This window comes from Vulpes vulpes, chromosome 4 (assembly GCF_048418805.1).
Source record: "Vulpes vulpes isolate BD-2025 chromosome 4, VulVul3, whole genome shotgun sequence".
Lineage (NCBI taxonomy): Eukaryota > Metazoa > Chordata > Mammalia > Carnivora > Canidae > Vulpes > Vulpes vulpes.
The window spans coordinates 116,280,204-116,299,183 of NC_132783.1; the positions used below are offsets into that span (position 1 = coordinate 116,280,204).

General features: G+C 44.1%; 1 protein-coding gene across 4 annotated transcripts in view; it reads right to left on the reverse strand.

Moving 5' to 3' along the window:
* The window catches only part of G3BP1 (G3BP stress granule assembly factor 1), a 47,917-nt gene extending 29,756 nt beyond the window's left edge, over positions 1-18,161 (reverse strand). The window contains exon 1 of one of the 4 annotated variants that reach the window (XM_026008241.2): positions 16,585-18,161. Coding sequence is in view for 1 of the 4 variants with exons in the window: in XM_026008232.2 (XP_025864017.2) it covers positions 15,864-15,914 (51 nt within the window). In the remaining 3 variants the exon portion in view is untranslated. Of the gene's footprint in view, positions 1-6,541; positions 6,686-15,863; positions 16,243-16,584 lie in introns of those variants that run through there. The other 3 variants (XM_026008250.2, XM_026008232.2, XM_072756789.1) reach the window with 3 other exon arrangements.
* Between the last annotated feature and the right edge of the window lie 819 nt (positions 18,162-18,980).

Genomic DNA, 18,980 nt, shown 5'->3' on the forward strand with positions numbered 1-18,980 from the left:
TAATAAAAAAAAAAAAATTTTAAAAAAAATTATAAAACAGCCAAAGATTTCAAGAATTCCTCATGAGTCATGGTCAGATAAAACATTTTGAAAAAAGAATGCAAGCTTCTTCCTAAATATTGTTTCTTAATAGAGATCATTTCTTATGTAACTTTCTAGCCCCAAAACTTGAATGTCTGACAAAGAATAAAGTTTTCTTTGGTTCAACATTCTCACACAAAAGATTAGAATTTTATACAACCAAAATGGATTTTTTATCATCCATTTGTCAGGTTTTTCAGAAGTTAGATTAAGATAACAGCCACAACACTGCTTCTTTAAGGACTAAGAAAAAAACCAAAAGAAAGTGGTGCTACAATTTAGAAATTCCTGAGAGGGATGGGGGGGGGGGGGGGTGGTGGTTAGAGAAATGTATGTAAAGTTGATTTTCAAATACCGTGCCCCTCCTCACTTAAGGGAATGGACACCCACCCCAACCACATCTGAAAATCCACGTTTACCTTTGATTACCCAGAAACTTTATTACTGGCCTACTGCTGACCAGAAGCCTTACCAGCAACAAATGACAAACTTTGTATGTTATATGTATTACATATTGTATTCTTACAATAAAGCAAGCTACAGCAATGAAAACATTGAGAATCATAAAGAGAAAATACATTTCCAGAACCGTTATGTATTATTAAGAAAAAATCCATCTACAAGTGGACTCACAGAATTCAAACTCATCTTAAGGATCAACTGTTTAAAAAAAAAAAAAGGATCAACTGTTTGGGGATGATGACTATAAATATATGATGCAAAAATTCTTCAAGCTAAAAAAAAAACATTCTTCAAGCTGAATCCTTAAATTCTAGAATTTAATTATTTGTAAACTGTGCCTCCAAAATTCTATATAAAAAATGCTTTCAGGGGTGCCTGGAGAGCTCAGAGGGTTAAAAGTCGGATTCTTGATTTTGACTCAAGTCATGATCTCAGGATTGAGAGCAAAGCCCACATCATGCTCCCCACTCAGTGAGGGGTCGGCTTGAGATTCTCTCTCCTTCCACCCCCACTTGTACATCCCTGTGCACACTGTCTCTAAGTAAAATAAAAAGAAAAGAAATGCTTGAGGAAAAAAACACTAAACATGACCTTCAGTTTACCGGTTTTCACTGAACCATCCAAATCTAAAGCAAATCTAAAACTGAGTGCTCAATTTTAGAATACTGAGAAAGTACTGAGATTCAAATAAAGGGACACCTGGGTGGCTCAGAGGCGGAGTGTCTGCCTTCGGCTCAGGGCATGATCTCAGAGTCCTGGGATCGAGTCCCGGATCAGGCTCCTTGCGTGGAGCCTGCTTCTCCTGTCTGCCCCTCTCTGTGTCTCTCTCATTAAAAAATAAAATCTTAAAAAAAAAAAAATTCTCCAATACCATTCACTTGCTGTGCTCTAGGGCTAGTAACTTAATCTCTATGCACCCCAGTTCTTTCATAAAATCAAAATCATAACTGCAATCATCTTTTCTTTTATTGAAAAGAAACTATATTGTTTCACTGCTTAAAAAAAGAAACTGATTTCTAAATTAAATCAGCCAAAGATTTCAAGAATTCCTCATGAGTCATGGTCAGATAAAACATTTTGAAAAAAGAATGCAAGCTTCTTCCTAAATATTACAATGTTACAATATTACAATATTATAAATAATATTGCTGCTGACAGACAGCAAAAACTGTCTATCAAATAGCAAGCACTGGGCAGCCCGGGGTGTGATTCTGGAGACCCGGGTTCGAGTCCCACATCGGGCTCCCTGCATGGAGCCTGCTTCTCCCTCTGCCTGTCTGTGTCTGTGTCTCTGTCTCTTTCTCTGTGTGCCTCTCATGAATAAATAAAATCTTTAAAAATAAAAAAATAAGTAGCAAGCACTGAAAGTAAGCTGTTACTATTAACTCTAATTATTAACTCTAATTAAAGAAACCATTTTCACATCCCACCCTTTTCTGTTCCCAGAAAACTACTTAAGTACTCTGCTAACAGTACTAAAATGCTGGATGATTCTTTTTTTTTAATAAATTTTTTATTGGTGTTCAATTTACCAACATACAGAATTAACACCCAGTGCTCATCCCGTCAAGTGTCCCCCTCAGTGCCCGCAACCCAGTCACCCCCAACCCCAGCCCTCCTCCCCTTCCACCACCCCTAGTTCATTTCCCAGAGTTAGGAGTCTTTATGTTCTGTCTCCCTTTCTGATATTTCCCACACATTTCTTCTCCCTTCCCTTATATTCCCTTTCACTATTATTTATATTCCCCAAATGAATGACAACGTACACTGTTTGTCCTTCTCCGATTGACTTACTTCACTCAGCATAATACCCTCCAGTTCCATCCACGTTGAAGCAAATGGTGGGTATTTGTCGTTTCTAATTGCTGAGTAATATTCCATTGTATACATAAACCACATCTTCTTTATCCATTCATCTTTCGATGGACACCGAGGCTCCTTTCATAGTTTGGCTATTGTGGCCATTGCTGATAGAAACATCGGGGTGCAGGTGTCCCGACGTTTCATTGCATCTGAATCTTTGGGGTAAATCCCCAACAGTGCAATTGCTGGGTCGTAGGGCAGGTCTATTTTTAACTCTTTGAGGAACCTCCACACAGTTTTCCAGAGTGGCTGCACCAGTTCACAGTCCCACCAACAGTGTAAGAGGGTTCCCTTTTCTCCGCATCCTCTCCAACATTTGTTGTTTCCTGCCTTGTTAATTTTCTCCATTCTCACTGGTGTGAGGTGGTATCTCATTGTGGTTTTGATTTGTATTTCCCTGATGGCAAGTGATGCAGAGCATTTTCTCATGTGCTTGTTGGCCATGTCCATGTCTTCCTCTGTGAGATTTCTCTTCATGTCTTTTGCCCATTTCATGATTGGATTGTTTGTTTCTTTGGTGTTGAGTTTAATAAGTTCTTAATAGATTTTGGAAACTAGCCCTTTATCTGATATGTCATTTGCAAATATCTTCTCCCATTCTGTAGGTTGTCTTTTAGTTTTGTTGACTGTATCCTTTGCTGTGCAAAAGCTTCTTATCTTGATGAAGTCCCAATAGTTCATTTTTGCTTTTCTTTTGCCTTCGTGGATGTATCATGCAAGAAGTTACTGCGGCCAAGTTCAAAAAGGGTGTTGCCTGTGTTCTCCTCTAGGATTTAGATGGAATCTTGTCTCACATTTAGATCTTTCATCCATTTTGAGTTTATCTTTGTGTATGGTGCAATAGAGTGGTCTAGTTTCATTCTTTTTTTTTTTTTAATTTTATTTATTTATTCATGAGAATACACAGAGAGGAGAGAGAAGCAGAGACACAGGCAGAGGGAGACGCAGGCTCCATGCAGGGAGCCCGACGTGGGATTCGATCCCGGGTCTCCAGGATCGCGCCCTGGGCCAAAGGCAGGCACCAAACCGCTGCGCCACCCAGGGATCCCTCTAGTTTCATTCTTCTGCATGTGGATGTCCAATTTTCCCAACACCATTTATTGAAGAGACTGTCTTTCTTCCAATGGATAGTCTTTCCTCCTCTATCGAATATTAGTTGACCATAAAGTTCAGGGTCCACTTCTGGGTTCTCTATTCTGTTCCATTGATCTATGTGTCTGTTTTTGTGCCAGTACCACACTGTTTTGATGACCACAGCTTTGTAGTACAACCTGAAATCTGGCATTGTGATGCCCCCAGATATGGTTTTCTTTTTTAAAATTCCCCTGGCTATTCGGGGTCTTTTCTGATTCCACACAAATCTTAAAATAATTTGTTCTAACTCTCTGAAGAATGTCCGTGGATGATTATTCTGAGAATTTTTGTACAGAGTACTTTGAATTGTAGAAGCCCAAATACTTAATGTAAAACTAACTTTTCAGAGAAATTCTAAGCTGACTTTATGATTGTTGTAATCCAGCCTATGAATGTTACATAGGGAAGACTTTCTGCATGCCTACAGGATTTAACTGCACAAACTGTAAAATCTAATCAGTGCACACTTATCTTAATTTTTAAAACATGCATCATGAATCTACAATGGTCTTACTTATGTGTGTGCTGTTATGTATAAAAATTCCAGCTCTTGGGCAGCCCTCGTGGTTTAGCACTGCCTACAGCCCAGGGCGTGATCCTGGAGACCCGGGTTTCCCACATCGGGCTCCCTGCACGGAGCCTGCTTCTCCCTTTGCCTGTGTCTGTCTGTCTGTCTCTCTCTCTCTCTGTGGGTCTCCCATGAATAAATAAATAAAAATCTTTACAAAAAAAATTCCTGCTCTTTTTAAAAATTAAAGCATTTAAGTTATACTTTTCTTATAAGCAACACTATTTTAGTCTAGTCTTATGCTAGGTAAAAAAGTTTGAACTGAAAGATTTCTGAAGTAATCTTTACTCATCAAAGCCATGAGGAGTTATTTCCCTTGAAAAAAGCTACTAGAAAATAACAGTCAAAACATTCATCTCCCTTTATTCCCAACACTAGCAACCTAAAAACTGAATAGTAATCACTTTTTCTTTTCAGGAAGGGTTAACTTTAAAAAAAAAAAAGGAAGGGTTAACTTTATTATTCGTGAACTGTCCATGCAAAAATGATTATTAAAAAACAAAAGGTGTAAATAAAAAAACACAGGTAGAAAAACATATAAGGTATAAAAAGTACTTTTGCAGTGTTACAGAAAGTCATAGTCTATACAATTTACATAATGAAATGCTATGGAACAATTAAAAACAGTAAAATTCATACACCTCTGTATTGCTACAATGCCCTAAGGGCAACATACATTATTTTCAAAATTAAAAAATGCAAGAAAGGGTACCACCAACATCCAGTAAAACTAGTGGTATGCAATCATACATATTTTAGCTCTATTGAACAGATCTTTAAAATCTGCTTAGACTTTTTTTTTAAGATTTTATTTATTTATTCATGAGAAACATGGGGAGAGAGAGAGAGAGGCAGACACACACCCAGGCAGAGGGAGAAGCAGGCTCCGTGCAGGGAGCCTGATGTGGGACTCGAACCTGGGTCTCCAGGATCACACCCCGGGCTGCCCAGTGCTTGCTATTTCCAGGATCAGGGCCTGGGCCAAAGACAGCACCAAACCACTAAGCCACCAGGGCTGCCCTAAAATCTGCTTAGACTTATATTCCATAAATAAACTAACTCCACTCTTATGATTTTTATTAGTAAGAGTGGGATACTTCCACTAATCTGAGAATACAACATCTCCGTGTATTTACTAGCAGCAGGTATGGATGATCCAATTTCAATTTTTTCAAGTGAAGTTTTATCTGGTTACTTTCTCACAACTTTCAAGGCTAAAGTCAAAGAGCTAAGCATTCTCCTAAAAAGTTCTTAGTTTCACCTTCAAATTGGTCTTAAAATATCTATTTACTTTGCTTTTTTAGAAGACTGTATCAGAATACTTTCTGTTTAAGTTTTCCAAGTTTAGGGCACCTAGGCGGCTCAGTGGTTGAGCATCTACTGTGGGCCCAGATCGTGATCCCGGGGTCCTGGGATGGAGTCCTGCATCAGGCTCCTCACAGAGAGCCTGCTTCTGCCTCTATGTCTCTGCCTCTGTGTCTCTCATGAATAAATAAATAAAATCTTAAAAAAAAAAAAGTTTTCCACTTTTAGGAAGGAATGCACTTTTTGCCTGTAATACTATCATTTTTCCAACAATACCATTTTGTGTTGGCACTTGGATCCCTCAGAGCAAACAATGAAAAGCGTGATTAAGGTACAGTACATGGGGATGCTTGGGTGACTCAGTGGTTGACCATTTGCCTTCTGCTTGGGGAGAGATCCCAGAGTCCTGGGATCGAGTCCCGCACTGAGCTCCTGTGGGAGCCTGCTTCTCCCTCTGCCTGTCTCTGCCTCTCTGTGTGTGTCTCTCATGAATAAATAAATCTTTAAAAAAATTCCTACTTAACCCCAAGTTACTAGATTGCATGGCAACTTTAAAGAAGTTTCCATCAATAATGTTGCTGAAGTTCACAAGAACGTTAAATGTGCTTCTTTTAACGGAGTCTAAAAAACTGTAATTATTTCTGTTCCAAAAGCAGGGAACCATGATGAAGACCAATCATAATCCACCTGAATTTTTATTTTATTTTTTTTAATTTTTTTTCTTTCTTAATTTATTTATGAAAGTCACACACACACACACACACACACACACACAGAGAGAGAGAGAGAGAGGCAGAGACACAGGCAGAGGGAGAAGCAGGCTCCATGTACCGGGAGCCGACGTGGGATTCGATCCCAGGTCTCCAGGATCCTGCCCTGGGCCAAAGGCAGGCGCCAAACCACTGCGCCACCCAGGGATCCCCTGAATTTTTAATAGTAGAGCTTATTCTGGCAAAGTCAATAATCTCAAAAATCCTGCGTTCAGCCCAGGTCTCCTGCTAAACAGAGTTGCTTGAGATTCTTTCTCCCTTCCCCTTTGCCCTGCCCCTACACTCACAAGTGCTCTAAATATTTAGAAATAAACTCTAAAAATTAAAAAAAAATTTTCTTTTTTTAAATAAGACCTACCAGTTCTCACGGAAGATATCCTGAAGTATTAAAATACCAGTCAAGCAGTCTGGGTGGCTCAACAATTTAGCGTGGCCTTCAGCTGCTTCTCCCTCTGCCTGTGTCTCTGCCTCTCTCTCTGTGTGTGTCTCTCATAAATAAAATCTTTAAAAAAAAATAAAAAATGTTCCAATGAATCTATTAATTCTCTTCTAGATATATACACAAGTCACTCATGTGCACAAGACAAACTGAGAAATTAACTGCCACCCTATTTCTAAAACATAAGACAATCACCTATGTGTCTGTCATATGGGAAATGGATGGATTAAGTTGCATTTATGCCTATTACTCAAACCTCCTTTATCTAAGATCATCAAATGGGGCACTTAAAAGATAGAAAAGCAGTACTATTTATATTTATAATTATAGCAGGTTAACTAGAGTGAATTAGGGCTGTCCCTGGGAAACCAAGACAAAGTCATCCTATTTATAGCGGTCAAAGTCAGCATGAAAGAGATCTCAAAAACAATATTAAAATGAAGAGTCAGCGCCTGAATATGTACTGCAAAACAGCTTTTTTTTTTTTTTAAGATTTTATTTATTCATTCATGAGAATACACAGAGAGGAGAGAGAGAGGCAGAGACACAGGCAGAGGGAGAAGCAGGCTCCCTGCAGAGAGCCTGACATGGGACTCGATCATAGGTCTCCAGGATCACACCCGGGACTGAAGGCGGCGCCAAACTGCTGAGCCACCCCGGCTGCTCTGCAAAACAGCTTTTAAACGTGTTTAGAAACATCAGATATTGTTCACAGGTACGTTTATTTTTAAAACAGTATGGACGTAAAAACAAACAGATCCAAGGAACAGAATACTTATGAAATATATGCACAGGGCAGCCCGGGTGGTTCAGTGGTATAGCACCACCTTCAGCCCAGGGTGTGATCCTGGACACCCGGGATGGAGTCTGCATGGAGTCTGCATCGGGTTTTCCCAGCATGGAACCTGCTTCTCCCTCTACTTGGGTCTCTGCCTCTCTCTCTCTCTCTCTCTCTCTCTCTCTGTCTCTCTCATGAATAAATAAAATCTTTAAAAAAAAAAAAAAGAAAGGAAAAATATATGCACACATAAACGGACAATTGGGATTTTTCAATACTAAATGCAGATAATCTGACAGAAAAAGGATATCTCTGTTCAACAAATGGTGGACCAGTTACACACTCAGATATAGAAAAAAATGAACCCCCTTCACGCATCACATCATCTTAAAATTTAACTCAATGGCGTGCCTGGGTTGCTCAGTGGTTGCCTGGGTTGCTCAGTGGTTTGACTTCAGTTCAGGTCATGATCTCAGGGCCCTAGATAGAGCCCCCAGAGCCCCAGTCAGGCTCCCTTCTCAGCGGGGAGTCTTCTTGTCCTTCTGCCTTTCCCCCACTGTTTGTACATGCACTCTCACACTCTCCAAATTTTTTAAAAAATTTAACTTGAGGGGATCCCTGGGTGGCGCAGTGGTTTAGCGCCTGCCTTTGGCCCAGGGCATGATCCTGGAGACCCGGGATCGAGTCCCACGTCGGGCTCCCGGTGCATGGAGCCTGCTTCTCCCTCTGCCTGTGTCTCTACCTCTCTCTCTCTGTGTGTGACTATCAGAAAGAAAAGAAAGGAAAGAAAGAAAGAGAAAGAAAGAAAGACAGACAGACAGGCAGGCAGGCATTGACAGGAGAGCTGAAGGTCAGGGTCAATGTTCCTTAAAAAAAAAAAAAATTTAACTTGAAGTGGTTTTATGCAAGACCTGTAACTATAAAATCTGCATAACCTTGGGTTAAGCAAAGATTTTAGATACAACACCAAAAACATGATCTGTAAGAGTACAGATGCCATAAATCTCATTAAATGAAGACTTTCCATTGTGCAAAACACTATCAAGAGAATGAAAACTTAAGCCAGACTGGGAGTAAGTATTTCAAAGCATATATCTAAAAGAAAACTCATATCTAGAATATACAAAGAACTCTTTTTTTTTTAAGATTTTATTTATTTGTTCATGATAGTCACACAGAGAGAGAGGCAGAGACACAGGCAGAGGGAAAAGCAGGCTCCATGCAGTGAGCCCGACGTGGGATCCAATCCCGAGTCTCCAGGACCGCGCCCTGGGCCAAAGGCAGGTGCCAAACCCCTGTGCCACCCAGGGATCCCCAAAGAACTATCAAAACCGAGTAACAATCCTATAAAATATGAGCAAGATATAAAGAAACATTCCACCAAAGAAACTATTTGAATGCCAAATAAAGTCCATGAAAATGTAATCATTAGTAATCACAGAAATGCAAATTAAACCTACGTGAGGTACCACTACACCTGCTAGAACGACAAAAATTTTATTTTTTTTTAAGATTTTATTTATTTATTTATTCATAGAGACACAGGCAGAGGGAGAAGCAGGCTCCATGCAGGGAGCCTGACATGGGACTCGATCCAGGGTCTCCGGGATCACACCTCAGGCTGCAGGCGGCGCCAAACCACTGTGCTACGTAGAATGACAAAAATTTTAAATGCTAATATTGGCCAGGATACAGAGAGTAGAACCCTCAAAACACTGCTGGCGAGAATGTTAAATGGTACAACCACTTTGGAAAAGTTAGGCAGTTTCTTAGGAAGCTTTAACAGCCAAAAGCTAGAACCAAACCAAATATCCACCAGCAGATGAGTAGACAAACTATGGTGTACTTACAGAATAGAAGAAAAAAATTCAAAAGCACATACTGTAGGATACCACTTACATAAAAACTGCAGATTGCATAAAATGCATAAAATGCAATTTTCAGTGACAGCAAATAAATTCCTCCGGGCAGAAAAGATAGGAAATAGGAAAGAGACAATGCAAAGGGGCATGGAAAAACTTGGGGGTGATGGGTATGTATGTTCACTATATTGATTGTAGTGACGGTTTCACGGATATAAACAATGACAAAAATTACTGTACACTTTAAATATGTGCAGTTAAAAAAGCTTTTTAAAAAAATTTTTTAAAAGATTTATTCATGAGACACAGAAAGAGAGGCAGAGAGAGAAGCAGGCTGATATGGGGAGCCTGATGCAGGATTCAATCCAAGGACCCCAGGATCACAACATGAGCCAAAGGCAAACGCTCAATCACAGAGCCACTCAGGCATCCCTAAAAAAATTTAAGATTTTATTTATTTCAGAGAGAGAGGGCAGCCCGGGTAGCTCAGCGGTTTAGCACTGCCTTCACCCCAGGGTATGGCCCTGGAGACCTGAGATCGAGTCCCATGTCAGGCTCCCTGCATGGAGCCTGCTTCTCCCTCTGCCTGTGTCTCTGTCTCTCTCTCTGTCTCTCTCTCTCTGTGTCTCTCATGAATAAATAAATTAAATCTTAAAAAAAAATAGTGTTATTTCAGAGAGAGAGAGAGTCAGCACAAGCAGTGAGGGAAGGGCAAAGGGAGAACCAGACTCCCCAGTGAGCAGAGAGCCAGGGGCCAGGCTTGATCCCAAGGCCCTGAGATCATGACCTGGGCAGAAGGTAGAGACTTAATTGACTAAGCCACCCAAGCACCCCTAAAGTATTTTTTTTTTAACTCCAACAAAAACAGCCTAGGACAAGAGTGGAATGGGAACCTGTGTAAGAAAAGAAATCCTACTTAAAAGAGTGATGCAAAATGCTAATCGTCAATTCTAATTGCTAGGATATTGAAGTAGTCTTTTTATCCTATTTTAATCATTTATCAAAGACCAATAAGAAAAAATAAACAACCAAAGGTTTCTATGTACTGACAGGAGTATATATTAAATTGTCATAAACTTTGTAGCAAGCTTATGCTATGTATTCAAACATTTGAAATTTGGTTTAGGTATTAAGAAAAAACAAAATGTTTTCTTAGAACCAGAGAAACTTTAATTTCATGTTTTTTAAGATTTTATTTATTCATGAGAGACACAAAGAGAGAGGCAGAGATACAAGCAGAGGGAGGAGCAGGCTTCATGCAGTGAGCCCAATATGGGACTGGATCCCAGGACTCCAGGATCACGTCCTGAGCCAAAGGCAGACACTTAACCACTGAGCCATCCAGGTGTCCCAGAACTAGAGAAATTCTAATATAAAGGCCACTGTCTATGCTCAAAGCAAGAGCACTATCACCATCACTGGATCTACTATTCAATCTATTTTCTAAACTCTTCTCATTTACCACCTGTCACTTCCTTTCAAAACTCTTCATGATAGCTCCTTGGAGAAATGGTTGACCCTAGGGCTGGGAAAGGCAAAATACAAGATGAGCCTTAGGTACCTGATAAAGAAAATGCTTTTAAAAACAAAAAACACAGGGATCCCTGGGTGGCGCAGCGGTTTGGCGCCTGCCTTTGGCCGAGGGCACGATCCTGGAGACTCGGGATCGAGTCCCACATCGGGCTCTCGGTGCATGGAGCCTGCTTCTCCCTCTGCCTGTGTCTCTGCCCCTCTCTCTCTGTGACTATCATAAATAAATAAAAATTAAAAAAAAAAAAACACAAAGCATAGGGGACTACTAAAAGGACACAAGGTCCAAAACTGGAACAATCTGAGCAATTAAATAAGTAAAAAAATCAAAGTAAGTTAGATAACATTGGATTAAGAACCCAAAGAATAAAATATCCATGACTCCATACTGATATAAAGAAATTAATGAGTAAGAAAATAAAGTCTTAATAAAATAAACTGGACAGAAGAAACAAATCTGCCCTACAGAGGAATTTCAAAGGTAAAGGAAACAAAGGAAATAAAGAATCACCATTAGAACACTACAAATAATAGCCACACCACAAGCGGTTCAGTGTCTGCCTTTGGCTCAGGGCTGGAGTCCTGTGATCAAGTCCCACATTGGGCTTCCTGCATGAAGCCTGCTTCTCCTTCTGCCTGTGTCTCTGCCATTCTCTCTCTCTCTCATGAATAAATACATAAATTCTTTAAAAAAAAAAAAATAACCAAAAGCAAAATCCACTAATAAATGCTAAAAGGAGGGAACCTTTATAGAAACAGTATTAGAATAGCTTCGAAGTGTCTCCCCCAAATACTTAATAATTACAATGGTAGCTTTAATATACAGCTAATATAGGTCCACAAATTCAGATCCTCCTCCCCCTGGGGGACTTTTTCTAAATACATAACCCTTAAAATATATTTTTTTTTTAATTTATTTATTCAACAGAGGAGAGCGCATACATGCAGGGGGAGCAGCAGAGGGAGCGGGAGAAGCAGGCTCCCTGCACAGCAGAGAGCCCGATGCCAGCTAGATCCCAGGACCTGGATGGACATCATGACCCAAGCCAAAAGGCAGACGCTCAACTGAACCAACTGAGCCACTCAGGCATTGGGGACTGGTTTTTAATAAACAAAATAGGAGAAAAAACCCTAACCTGGCAGACTTTAAGTACCACTTTATTCAACTTACCAAGGCTAAATTCAACCAGTAAATTAATGTCCCCCTGATGTGAATAAGAAGACTTAAGTCTCACCTCTGTGGTATTCTTTCCCCCAAATTCATAACCTCAGTCTACTTACTCATGATGTAGCCCAACTGAGATCAAGGGTCAAGATCACAAAAGACAAAAGACAGAAACTGTCACATATCAGAGAGAGACTAAAGAGACAGGAGGACTAAATGCAATGGGTTATATCTTAGATTGGATCCTGATACAGAAAAAGGACATTAGTGGAAAAAAATAAGAAAATCCAAATAAGGGCAATTATTTAGTTAACAGTATTTCATTCAATGTCAATTTCTTAGCTATCTTAAACTCAAAAGAAGAAACTTCAAGACAGAGCTGAAAAACTTAACAATTCACTAGTTTGTCTTGGTTTTTTAGCATCCATTCCCCACTCCAAAGTTAAAAGCCAGTCAGATGGATTTATAATTAGGCAACAGTCTATGTTCTTTCTCATAGACTGAAATGTAAAACTATCTTGTAATTAATACTACTGTCTCATCTACAAATTCCTAAAAACATGAATTTCCCACCCTTCAGATCTCACAAAGCATAGAGCAAGCTCAGAGTCCAGAGTATACTTGAGGTATAGCCTACAAAAGCCTAGAAAGTCAAGTATTTGTCACACACCTTCTAAATTCTGAAACTTTCGAACGTTTTTGAATAAGGACAAAGCTAAGATATAACAGTCTACAGTGCCCTACTAGATATACAAGCTTTACAAAATATACAACTATTTGGGTTTCAGAGCTTCAGTTCTTTTTATAAGTAAAAAGATAAGAACACTAAGCTATGTAAAAGCACTTTTAGAACATAAAAGGGCTATACAAACACACAATGATGCTGTTACATAGCCAATTAAGTTAACAGCCACCAAGGATGACATCCCTACAAAGCAGAAGTGTGTCCCATCTAGGAGGCCCCTTTTTCTGAACCACCTCTAACATTTACTTTAATGATTATTAAATACCTGGGGCACCTGGGTAGCTCAGTCAATAAGCATCGGACTCTAGGGTTTTGGGTCAAGTCTTGATCTCAGGATTGGAACATCAAGCTCCCAGTGGGGCTTCACACTCATTGTGGAGTCTGCTTGTGACACTCTCTCCCTCTATCCCTTTCCTTCTCCAGCCCCCAACAGCTCACTAGCTCATGCTCTCTCTCTCTCTCTCTAAAATAAAGAAATCTCTAAAAAATTATCATTAAGTAACGGAAAGACAACAAGGTGAACAGCTAAACAATATTACATGACGGACCACCAGAGAACAAAAGGAGAGATCTAGCATTCAAAGCCATCTAAAAACATTTACTAAGGCCACAATCTGTGAAATTTTTTGAATTACTTTGTTTCATAAAGCCCACTCTCCGTATGGAGATTATTCCTAGCTCTTCACCGTATTACCTGGCTGGCAATTCAACTTCTCTGGCCAAAGCCAAACAGGGTATCCAAGAATACTTCAATAAAAGTACAAAGCTAATTTTTGAGATTTAAAAATATAATAAACCCAATTAACCACCAGTGTGTGATCACCAACTACAAGTGAGATTACAATTGCTGAGTCTAAATTTAACTCCATGGCTGGAAGGACAGTGTTGCAACTAAAGGTTTTTCTCACTAGTTGTTAACTGAAAGGGTGGGGGGCATTTTTTAAACCCATCTGCTGAACAATGCATGACCGAATTCTTAAATATCATTTTAAAAAAATGAGTTACAAAATGTGAAAAAAATCAGAGATAACTTTATTAAACGGGCAAAAAAAAAAAACTGCTTTCAGTTACAAATTGAGGCTTTATATTAAATTTCATTTCTTACCTGCCATTGCCCTATTCATCCTATGAACCATATACAATTCACAAAGGTAATAAAAGCTTAAACTAACCTCTACCCTTTACTTTCTATGCAAAGTACTATAACAAGTAAAATAATGAAAATTACAAGAACTACTGCAAAATAGGTCAGCAACAAACACTACCAAATCTTCTGATGCACTCTTAGCAGACTGTCAGCTGAGAACAGCAAACTGAATGTGAGTTAAATAAAGAACAAAGAACTGCCTACTTTTCTATCTGAAGTACAAAAGCCTAAACAGAAAGGATTTAGCAATAACAAAAGTAACCTGACTTGGCTGGGAAGAAGGAAGGCACGCTACTCTCATATTATTACAATCTGCTTCATTTGTTCTTAATAAATCCATACATGGAGAGACACTGGGCTACCAATTTGTAAATTACCAGTTTTCATATTCCTACCCAACTGAGGCCGGAGGCGAGGCAAAGAACAGGCTAAGAAATATCTGAAAGGGAAACAAAATTCTTCTTCAATTAAGGCACAAGCAAATGTCATCCTAATCTATTTTACTCTGAGCACTAACACCATTAGCTGTACTCCAAGTTAACAGTTTAAATGTATGTTATTGTGTTTTAAAATTTGAAACCTAACATAAAATGCTAACTCAATAGTTAAGACCAGCTAAATAAAGGTAACTAGAATTGCTACATGAAGGCACGTTTTAAGTAAAACAATGTTATATTCTAAAGCAATACCAACTAAAATAAGAACTTGGACCATACAATAGTTTGATCCTTTATTGCTACTTTCTGTTAAGAAACATGGAAAGTACGGGTAAATGGAAACACTTACAAATATTAAGCTTCCTTGTAGTATTTTAGTTTGCTGACGAGGATGTAAATGTTAAGGTTCCCTCTGACTGCAAAAAATTCTTATTGAAAGACTAATCCTAAAGGCTCTAATAAACAGGAGGGATCCCTGGGTGGCGCAGCGGTTTGGCGCCTGCCTTTGGCCCAGGGCGCGATCCTGGAGACCCGAAATCGAATCCCACATCGGGCTCCCGGTGCATGGAGCCTGCTTCTCCCTCTGCCTGTGTCTCTGCCTCTCTCTCTCTCTGTGACTATCATAAATAAATATTAAAAAAAAAAAAAAAACAAGAGGTTGAAAGCCATTCCAAGCAAAATTAATTCATTAGAGCCAATGCCCAAACTTTTGTTAGTTTTATCTCAAGTAGAGACGTTTGTGATGTCAAGTAATGGTCTGGACCTGCAACTATTTTATTAAGACAGGGAGCATAATGGCTTTTAGAAATCGCAAATATATAGGCTCCCCTCTGAAGGTGTTTCATACTCGCATATACTACACGGGGGAGCCGAACAGTAAACGGTAAACAAACGAAATGAATGTAGAGAGGCTTTCACCCACAGAAGATTCCGACTTTAGCCCCAAGGGCAAGATTCCTAACACACCTCAATCACTCATAATTCACCGAGCAGAAGCTCCAGAGGCTTAATTCATACCGTAACGGGGCACCATCCTTTCCACCCCAACTTCACATTTCAACCCACCCATGGCGGGCGAGCTCTGAACAAACTCCCCGCTCGGCCCCGCATGTTGTCCAACGACAAAACGAGCAAGTTTTGAACTATCTCACGGACGGTCTTTCTCCAAAGTCTGCCTCGGTTAAGAAAAGACGATAAAGGCCTAAGGTGTACGCGCAGAGCCTGACGCTCGCGGCCGCCGGGAATTTCCCACCGTCGCGCTGCGAGTTAACAGATCCGCGCAGGAGCACGGTCCGCGCTCACCGGCACTTCCTCGCCGCCGTCCTCCGGGAGCCCCGCGGGCCGCGCATCCACCAGCTGGCCGTGCGCTCACACGCGGACCGCAAGCCCAAAGCCCTCCGTGTGTGTCCTTTGTCGCCGCGCCTCCCTGCAAGCCCACAAGTGGCTCCAGCACAGATGCCGCCGCGCTGGCCTCCCCGGGGACCAGCGCTCCCTCCGAGGGCACCGGCTCAAGGACGCAAACAGGCCGGGGGCCTGGCGGTCACGCGGCCCGGGGGCCCCCGATGCCTGCCCCTTACCGTCGGCGTGCCGGGGACCACGTCTCTCCGCCTCTGGACGTCCGGATCCATTGCAAAAAAGGCAACTCGCCGCACCTACCTCGCCCGACCGCCGTGGGAGCGCACGAGAGCCACCCAAGTTGCTCAGCACAGGGCCCGGCTCACAGCGACGGCTCAGAAAAAAGAGCGGTCATTCCTTCCACGCATCCTCCGCGCCTCCGCCGCTCCCCCTTCCCACTCCCTGTAGAACCCGGGAGCAGCAGCACTTCTGCTTCCCAAGCCGAAGCCTCCTCGCGCTCCCGGGCCGGCCCGGGCCGCAGCCCCTCGGCGGGGGGGGGGGGGGGGGGGGGGGGGGACTCTGCGGGCGCGCGGCAGCGGGAGAGGCCGGCGAACAGGCCGCGCGGGGCCCCGGGCTCCCGACACGGCCCTGGGGCCCGGGCGGCGGCCGCCGCTCGCTCCCGGCCCGCGCGACCGTTGGGCGTGGCACGCGCATGCGGCGGACGCGGACACGGCCACGCGCGCCGACCGGTGAGAGCGCGGCGCGGAGGGGGCGGGGAAACTCCGCGCGCCCGGGCGCCCGCCTGCGGCCGTTGGGGGGGGCGGTGCGCACGCCTCGCGCGGAGGCCACCACCGCCGCCACCGCCGCCGCCGCCGCCGCCCGGACTTCTCTCTCAAGCGCCCCGGCTCGTCTCGGTCCCGGGCCGCCCTGCCCCGCCCCGCCCACACCCACACCCGGGCGTACCTGCGCGGCTGAGCGGGAGAGGAACAAGCTCTGCTCCACGGCACGGCGGAAGGCGAAATCCCCTCACGCAACTGCGTCCGCACACACGCGTGCTCCGTCGCCGGTCTATATAACCGTGCCTCAGCCTAACTTGCTGCGGCCAGGTCGAGCAGCCGGCTGACCAATCCCAACTGCGTCCTCTGCGCTCTTCGAGCAGCAATTGGGCACTGACTCGGGGTGAAGGCGTGGCTCATGATTGGCTTTGACTTCTGCCTATGAGGCTCTGAGGATCTCGTTTCCCTAGTAACGGATTGGCACGGAGGGCGACCAATCATTTCACGGGACGTCGAAAGGAGGGCGGGGAGTCCCTTGAGTGATGCCCAGAGCAGCCAATGAATGCGTGGGGCCGCTCCCATTCGTCAGGATGTGTTTCCCCTGGGCGGAGACCCGTTGTCCGTGCAGGAGCGGTTGCTCCACAAGGTGGGGCCCGTGTACTTTGGGGAAGTAAACCCCAAGCAACTAGGAGGTGGGCGCCGGGGAGGCCAAGGGAGCCCCCGGCCAATCGCAAAGCGGGAAGGGTCTGATTGACGCGGGGGTGGGACTGCGCCAAGGAGACCGAGCCCCAGGGCCGCCGTGCCCTCCGGGGACGGTTCGGAGGCTCTCCGGCCCCGGGCTCCAGTCCTCTGTCCTTTCTTTCCCTCACTTGTTGGGTCTAGCCCCTGAGTCCCGCTCTCCCGCCTTTTCTGCGCCGTTTGGCACTAGGGAAACCAAGTGCGAAAGTTCCCGTTGCTGGGGTTTTTTTTCTTCCTCTTAGGGCAACTTTTTTTTTTTTTAATTTCCATGTGGCCGCCTAAGGGCCCTTGCTGGCTCTCACCATTAGTCAGCACTCGGGTGGGACAGCAGTTCCGGGGCCTTCCTGAGGTCGCGTGGAGAGGTCGCACGTGGGAACACGGGTCTGTGCGGCCGCTGCCGGTGCAAGTGCAGGGGCCCAGGCCGGCTGCGGGCCCCGCTCGCCGAGGTCTTCCCGGCCGTTGCTGCCGACGCGCCGCAGCCTGGAGAGTCTGCGCCCGGCTCGGTGCTTAATGCCACATCCTGTGCGTCACCCCCGCTGCCATCCAGCCTTCGGTTAGCGGCCGTGAAGGGTGGCTGGTCAGGCCCTGCACGGACGCCCGCGTGCTTCCCGAAGCCCTGCTGGGGCGCAGCGGCGCGGCAGCCCGGTCCCGTCCACGTCTCTCGGGGCTCCGTCGGGCCCTCTGTTGGTCACCATGAGCATTTTGTAAGGAAACACTTAGACGCCTCGGCCGGTTCTCGTTCCAGGCTGTGGTCTCCCGTGAAGTTCTGCAGACAGTTTGGGAGTGGAGCGCCCGCAGCGGCTCTGCTGGGGGACAAGGGGCGCCGGCAGCCACCTGCCGGGACCCGGGCGCATCCCCTCTAGCTCCCTGCGCGGGGACCGGCCCCAGAAACCAAGCGAGCGCGCCCCGCGGCCCCGCAGGTCCCCCTGCCCGGTGGACCCAGCTCACTCAACACTTAGGAAGCTCCCGTTAGGGGCTGGGCCCGGAGAGGAACTGAATGCCGCGTCGGCTCTCGTCACCCTGTCCGGCCGACCCGGGCGCTCTGCTGGGTCGGGAGCCCCCACCCCCACCCCCGCCCCCGCCCCCGCCCCCCTCTGGAGGGGGAACGGGCGTCTAGGACAATGAAGGCACCGGATGGAGCCCGACGCGGGGGAGAAAAGCCGCTAAAGTTTCCTAGACTAAGGACCCCCGCCCACCCAGCCCCCGCCAGGGTCGGGTCAGCTGTGCTAAGGAATTCGGAGTTTCATTCTGTTGGGCAGTGCAGAGCCCCTGAAAGGGTCCTTAAAGAGATTTCCTTTTACAAGACGACTCTCCAAATTGAAATGCTAATGAGAGATTTGCAAAACTTTAAATTTGCTGATTAGTAATTTAACCCAGATGGCCTGGGATAAGAGTCAAGGCTATTCTTGGATCACATTTGGAGGGAATTTTAAGTGATACGGCTATTTTTGTAAGGCTATTTGGCAGTCAACTATTAAAATTGTGTATATCATCCAAAACAATAATAGTACTTCTTGCTTTATAGCCACACTTTTTTTTTTCCCCATAAGAAGTGTATACCAGGGTGTTGAACTGCAGCATTTTCAGCTTTGTTACAACACTTAAGAACTGAAAATGTTAAAAAAAAAAAAAAAAAAAAGGACTGAAAATGTAGAGGCACCTGGGTGGCCCAGTGATTGAACCTCTGCCTTTGGCTCAGGTGGAGATCCTGGGATCAAGTCCCACATCCGGCTCCCCACGGGGAGCCTGCTTCTCCCTCTGCTTGTGTCTCTGCCTCTCTCTCTGTCTCTCATGAATAAATAAATAAAATCATTTTTAAAAAACCAAAAATGTAATTGCTCATCA